This window comes from Poecilia reticulata, unplaced genomic scaffold (genome assembly GCF_000633615.1).
Source record: "Poecilia reticulata strain Guanapo unplaced genomic scaffold, Guppy_female_1.0+MT scaffold_310, whole genome shotgun sequence".
NCBI classification, from domain to species: domain Eukaryota; kingdom Metazoa; phylum Chordata; class Actinopteri; order Cyprinodontiformes; family Poeciliidae; genus Poecilia; species Poecilia reticulata.
In genome coordinates, this window is record NW_007615085.1 from 48,439 (window position 1) to 55,415 (window position 6,977).

A 6,977-nucleotide genomic window follows, 5' to 3' on the forward strand; every position below is an offset into this window, starting at 1 on the left:
CGTCCCCTGACCCGTCCCCTGACTCGTCCCCTGACCCGTCCCCTGACTCGTCCCCTGACTCGTCCCCTGACTCGTCCCCTGATCCGTCCCCTGACTCGTGTGTTGCAGGCTAGCGAGTTGCTGCTGGGTGGCAGGAAGCTGACGGCCCAGGAGGCGTGTCTTAAGGGCCTGGTGTCGCAGGTCTTGTGGCCAGGAACGTTCACGCAGGAAGTGATGCTGCGGGTCAAGGAGCTGGTGGCCATCGACTCTCAGGTGAAGGATTTTCTTGCCGCGTTTTTCGGGCAGCTCAGTGGGTTCTGGTGGCTCAGTGTGTTCTGGATCTGGCAGGTTCTGCAGGAGTCCAAAGCCCTGATGAGGAGCACCAGCCGCAGCGCACTTGAGCAAGCCAATGAACGCGAGTGCGAAGCCCTGAAGCGCGTCTGGGGATCCCTGCAGGGAACGGACTCCATCCTGCAGTTTCTGCAGAAGAGAACAGAACTCTGCTAGAACCAGAACCGGACCGGTTCTGCCTCTGTTTCAGGACCGAGATGTGGTGGTCCAGCCTTGGCTCGGTGGACCAGTCCTGGTGTCACCCATCGTATCTGAGCAAACCTGCTTGTTCTGGACCGACTACTGGTTCCACCTGATTCTGGTTCCGTGTGGGCAGGTTCTTGTTGTGTCTGGTCCATGATCCATCTGGTTCTGGTTCTGTACGGGCTGGACCAGGTTCCCCTGTGGTTCCTGTTCTGACATCTGTCGGAGAGAATGATATTTGACCTGGATTGAGGTTCTAGACTAAACCAGGCCAGCGGTTCTGGTCCAACTCCAAGGGACGCCAGGGAACACTCATGATGCATTCTGGGTAAATGGGACTGTTGGCGCTTGTGTCACATTAAAGTCACATGACTATCTGTGTGGTTCTGAAAATGTTCGGGTCGGGTTTGGTGCTCAGAATCTTCCCATCAGAACCGGTCTAACGCCAAACGCATAAGCGTTAGCAGAAGCTAAGGCTACTTGTGTAAAAGTTAGCAGAAGCTAATGCCAAACCCATAAAAATTAGCAGTAGCTAATGCTAACCATTCAGTCAACTGTTTCTCATCATGTTCTCCTTCCAGTTGATGATTGGTCTGAGACTAACAGCAAAGTTACCTGTTTCTGGTGTTGCTCAGTTTTCCACTTCCTGTTTGCACAGGAAGTGGAAAACTTGACAAAGTTAATCCAAGTCATGAAAATGACAAACGTTTCACAGTAATAAATAATCCAAAGCGACAGCCATCTCGAAAAATGGCCGTCATCCTGAAATGCTAGTGGTTGATGGAAAATATGAAAATCATGTTGGCTTGCTAACGCTAATAGTTGCGTCAACATGACGATTATCACAATAACTTGCTGCAATATAAAGGGTCTCCCACCCCCCGGTCAGCCCACTGATCCAGTGGAGGAAGTGATGGACATCCAGGCTCCTCAGCCTCCAGGAGCTTCGAGAAGGACCTCGCTGAAGCAAACAGGAAGTGGTGGGACGGACCGCTGTCGGTCCCTTGCCTTATTTGGCAATTGCACTCCCAAAGTGAAGGGGGCGCTATTTCCTATATTCGCTGCCTCCCCATTTTATTTTATTTTGAAATCTGTGCTATATTTTCACCTTTAGGAAGGAGTTTCACTCTCGGCATGTATTTGAACTTCAATCTTTTATTTACTTGAGCGCAGCTCAGTTTTTAACAAATTCTGTAGCTTTGTGTGTACTTCTAAATCTGCTTCTTAATCGCATCTTTTTGGGCCTGCTACTGCCTGTGGTGGCTGGGGGTGGTAGCACAACTGACTTAACTACATCACTACATGGGAATAGCACAAAGTCTTTATTTACTATTAATCCTTTATTTACTAAAACATTGTATTTTTTTAAGGATGTAGAGCTAATTAAATGACATAAACAAGACATTTATAAATTACAAATAATATCTCAGTGATTCTTGAAAATGGAGACAAAATGGGTTTTAATTTTCCCATAATTTTTTTTAAAATTATTTCTCAACCTTATGTATGCAAATATGACAAATAATGTTTTGGAAATGTAAAGATGCTAAGCTACAGGCTCCCAGTTGCAACATTTTTTTTAAAAATTACATTTTTAATGGACCTGACCCAGAACGCTGTCACCATCTGACAAAAATAAATAAAAAATAATTTTTAAAATACCCTATTGGTGATATTTTTACTCATTTTATAGACAAATGCTTCTCAAGAAACAAAATAAATATTATTTAAAACAAAAATAAAAGTCCATCTGACGGAGTTGACACAGAACTGAAGGTGACAAACTAGTGAGTAAAATAAAAAACTTTGTACATGTGAAGTAATGCAATTTATGTAAAATACATTAAAATGAATTAACTGCACATTTAAGTGAGATTTGACAACAATTTCACTGAAAGAGTCACAAAAACTGATGGAGTTGACGAAAAGCTAAGCTACCTCAGTTTATATGATGTTATTCTGATGGAGGCCATATTGTAGCTCATCAGGTCCATGAAATCTTTACATTTTACCAAAATTAAACTTTTATTTCACAAAATTTAATAAAAGTTTTGTAAATTGTCAGTTATGGTGTTGACACGTCATGGTTGTGATGAACAACTTAGGAATAAAAAGAAGAAAAAACAAAATAACTTAAGCTAACCGGAGCTAACTAGCCCTGTTAGCAAAGGAAGAGACAGGAAGCGGTCATGGGGTCCTCAGAAGTTCTGGTGCCCCCAATAATGCCTGATTTATTTTTTTATATTCTTTTCATTTCTGACGGTGTTGACAAAAACTAGGGACAAATTTCAATGGAGTTGGAAAATATATAAAAATGACTTAATTCAGTTAATTGATACTTTTATAATTATTTATATGACTACTTATACTTAATTGTCATATAATTTTAGTATTTCTTTAGTTGTTTTAAACTATTATAATGTATTGAGTTCTGCTCCTGGACGAGGGATTTTACAGGCATCATCCACCGACTACAATGTTTAAAATAAAAAAATATTCAGCAAATACCTGGAAAACATACATTGTTGTGCTCACATGACCCAGGTTGGTTTAGGCAGATATTTGAAAAAATTATATTTTGTGTATATTTTATTCAAATTTTGCGCTTTATCCAAAGGACCTGTTCTGTCCCTATTCTCAAGAATCACTGATACACACACACACACACACACACACACACACACACACACACACACACACACACACACACACACACACACACACACACATCAATTATAGGAGGAACAAAAGAAATAAGGAGACATAAAAAACATGATGAACTATAATAAAACATACCATTTGCAATGTATACATAATTTAATTGAGCAAAAGTCAATAACTAATTAATCAGGTTAACAGAAGAATTACAAACAGGGTTGTTATAAAGACACAAGCAAAAATTCACATTTTTGTTTTCATGGTGCCATGTATGTCATTCTGAGAGACTTTTTGTTGGTAGAGTCTTATATATATATAAAAAAATAAGATTAAACTTTAGTCTATCAACGTGGAAATTTTCCTTCGACTAAATCAATAAATCATATTCATGAATCACATTATCAACAATATGTGAATAGAGTAAAACACTTAACAGGTTATAGGTAAATGTCATTTAGTTTGGTTTAGAATAATTATTGCCCCGTCAATAAATGACGTCTAATCGATGTTCTTATTGCCAGAGGAAACAGTAACACCTTCATGAGGTCAGAGGTCAAACTGCTGGACAGAGGATGGACGATCTGCTGAAATATTCCTGCCATCTTCCAGGTTCTTTCAGCAAACAGTTGAGACAGAGATGTTTCTGGTTTCACCCCCTGCTGTTATTCCTGCCATTCAAACTATTCTTAGTTTGTTGCTCATGTGACCAAAGCAGCCGAGGAGATGAAAAGTTAAAACTCCAGTTAAAATGTTTTAACCTTTGAACTCAACCACCTCAGGCTGGGTAACCCCAGGTCTGATKAAAAGGTGGAGTCTCTGAGAACGGTTCTTAGAGATGTAGTCGGTGTTTTCATCAAAGCTGAGCTGACTGTCCAGGAACGGCCAGAGGAATTTAGCCASTTTCAACAGGTTGGCCATCCAGAGAAACTGGAGCCACTCAGGTCTTGTTTGTCTCATTGAATTAGCTCTACTTCCTTAAGAAAATGAAAAGGTATGTTCTTTTGTGAGGGACTTTATCTTTTACTGTTCCAGTGATGCCAGAATTAATAATAAGCAATAAAGACTTTGTGGCGTTCTGATTTAGTAATTATATTAGTTGTGGTACCACCCCACGCCACTAGAGGCAGCAGTAGGCCCGAAAACATGCGACTATGGAGCAAATTTAGAAGTAAACTAAAATCTAGAGAATTTTTAAAAACTGAGCTGCGCTGAAGTAAATGAGAGAGAGAAGTTCAAAAACATACTGAGAGTGAAACTCCTTCCTAAAGGTGAAAACATATCACAGACTTTCAAAGACAATAAAATACCCTATTTGACCCCTTCACTTCCGGGGTCAATGGTTCCCTTCCCACGAGGTGAGACCGAGTGGTCCGTCCCGCCCCTTTATGTTTGCTGCAACAAGGTGGACTTTGGAGCTTCAACAGAAGGGAACCGCCAGGACCGCCGCAACATGGAGGACAGAGCCCCTGAGGATCCGGTTGGGAGACCCCTTTCCATGATGATAGACACAAAGCAGCAGAACTTAGATACATTTATTTAAAGAGCTGCAGATGAAACAAACACTGATGTCCGAAGGGAACCCGACGGTTCGGAACACGAGTCCACTGTTCTCTTCCCAGTGAATCGCTGCCAACCTCAGATCCTGACCCAGTTGGTTCCAGTACAGATCAGAACAAGCCGTCAGAATCTGGGGCGTTAGGGACCATCTGAAGCCCTGCTGGACGGCGGAGGAGGAGGCAGGGAAGTCCATCAGGGCGGGCAGGTCTTCTGTGCCCCAGCGGCCAGGTGTAGGCGGTATGTATGGTCGGGGAACATCAGCAAGTTGTAGAGGTCGTGACCTCCGGTCAGGATGTCGCGCTCGCCGTCGCCCCAGGACACCGGACTGTCGGTGAAGCCGTGAACCGTCACAGAAGCCCAGGAGTCCGTCTGGGCCTGCTGCAGGTAACACCTGGAGGACAGGTGAGTCAGAGGGTGCTCAGGTGAGGTGAGGTGAGTGTGTGCTGACCTCAGCTCCTCCACCAGGTGCTGCAGGTCCTGTGGCAGCAACAGGCCGCAGGTCGACACGCTCATCGCCCGGCTGACGGTCGCCTCCGGTTCCAGACAGGTGAGCGTAGACAGGAAGTCACTGGATGAATTCTCACTGTAAACACAGAAGAAGAGTGACTCCTGGTCATGACCCCTCAGAGCCTCGAATGGCAGCGAGGCTCACCGGCTGACGGCGGCGTCCACGGCGCCGATCCACTCCAGGAGGTCGTGGGGGTCACACGACCGCAGGGCAGGGCGGACCAGGCGGCTCAGGCCGCGCCGGCCGACCTCCGGTCTGTGTTCCGACCAATCGCAGCGAGATAGGAGGGGCCGCAGCGAGGCCCCGCCTCCTGCCAGAGAGAGGGCGATCAGCCGAGATGGGACCCGAGGGGTCAGAGGTCGATGGCGATCGCGTCACTCACCCGGATGATGCGAGATCAGGAAATCCATCTGCAGCTTCAGGTGTGACGTCAGAGCTCGGCGGAGCCTCAGGTAGCCCCGCCCACCAGGGGCCATGCTGCCATCCCTCAGGTCCACCGTGACCTCTGCACAGGTACACACAGGTAAACAACCCGTTCTGGACTGATAACGATCCAGAACCAGAACCAGAACCAGAACCAGAACCGATACCGTATCTGCTGCTGGTTCTGTTGGATCTGGAAGGTCGGCCCTCAAGGCCCAGCGTCTCGAAGGCGTCCTTATCCAGAGAAAACACCAGGTGACCTGAACACACACACACACACACCTGGCTCTGGACAGGTAACCAGGAAGTGATGTCACCTGAACTCACTGCTTACCGTTTGGCAACAGAGCGACGCAGTTGTCCTCGTCGATCCGAGTTCTGAAGGACAGACCGTACACGCTGCCTAGAGACAGAGACAGGTGACGTACGACAGGTGAGTGTGAGGTGAGACAGGTGAGACAGGTGAGACAGGTGAGACAGGTGAGACAGGTGCGTTACCTTGGTACACGGCGCTCTGCAGGAAGTCTTTGTCCAGCAGCTCATATAATGGCAGCTGCTTGACCAGGTAGAAGCTGCTGAAGCTGTTCAGGATGGACTCCAGGTGAGAGGGGGCGGAGCCACACTCAGGGAGCAGCACGGATACCTGTACAGGTGAGAGCAGGCAGCAAAATGTGTTCCTGCAGACCCAGAACTGGATCGGTTCTGGTGACCGGGTCAGGATCCGGCCCCGTTTGTCCCACCTGTTAGCAGGTACCTGGTCGTCATGGTAACAGTGTGTTTGGTCACGGTACGACCAGCTGGGTCAGAGGAAGCTAACCAGTGGTTCTGGTTCTGTTAGAGGTCCAGCAGAACCAGAACTAGGCTTGAGCACCTGCCCTTTTTGCTCCTTGCCCCAAAGGGCCCTTTTGGTCAATTTTTATTTTTTTATTATAATTTTTTTTTGTATTATTTTCTAAGCCCTCTTGTGACACATAACATGAACTAAAATTATTATTATTATTTTGTACAACATAATAAGCCCCCCGGTCACCTTGTTACCTTTGACCTTTAACCCGTGACCCAGTTGCCTCTCGCAGTGAGATGAGGCGGCTAACTGGAGCTCAACGTAGCGAACGTTCCAGATCACAGATCAGTTTTTGGTGAATTAAAAACGTTTTTGGTGAATAAAGTGGAGACTTGCTGCTTGTCAGATGACGGAAAACGTTGAAGTATCGTTTCTGCTTCAGCTCGGAGTCTAAGCGGTTTAAGCAGAGAGGTAATGAAATACAACAGACACTGACAGGCCTCTGCGTCTGCCTTTCTCTGAAGAACTACTGAG

At 45.8% G+C, this 6,977-nt stretch overlaps 2 protein-coding genes across 3 annotated transcripts in view; one reads left to right on the forward strand and one right to left on the reverse strand.

Annotated features, from left to right (window-relative positions):
- Positions 1-890, forward strand: part of cdyl (chromodomain protein, Y-like) — a 3,868-nt gene extending 2,978 nt beyond the window's left edge. The window contains exons 6-7 of the mRNA XM_008403173.2: positions 109-252; positions 328-890. Coding sequence (XP_008401395.1) covers positions 109-252; positions 328-486 — 303 coding nt within the window. The 3' untranslated portion in view covers positions 487-890. The remainder of the gene's footprint in view (positions 1-108; positions 253-327) is intronic.
- Positions 891-3,311: 2,421 nt separating this feature from the next.
- rpp40 (ribonuclease P/MRP 40 subunit) overlaps positions 3,312-6,977 on the reverse strand; it is a 6,435-nt gene continuing 2,769 nt past the window's right edge. Inside the window, exons 2-8 of one of the 2 annotated variants that reach the window (XM_008403176.2) lie at positions 6,158-6,302; positions 5,994-6,062; positions 5,827-5,919; positions 5,619-5,741; positions 5,381-5,546; positions 5,177-5,311; positions 3,312-5,119 (exon numbers count right to left, since the gene is read on the reverse strand). In XM_008403176.2, coding sequence (XP_008401398.1) covers positions 4,921-5,119; positions 5,177-5,311; positions 5,381-5,546; positions 5,619-5,741; positions 5,827-5,919; positions 5,994-6,062; positions 6,158-6,302 — 930 coding nt within the window. In that variant the 3' untranslated portion in view covers positions 3,312-4,920. The remainder of the gene's footprint in view (positions 5,120-5,176; positions 5,312-5,380; positions 5,547-5,618; positions 5,742-5,826; positions 5,920-5,993; positions 6,063-6,157; positions 6,303-6,977) is intronic. The other variant, XM_017303507.1, reaches the window with a different exon arrangement.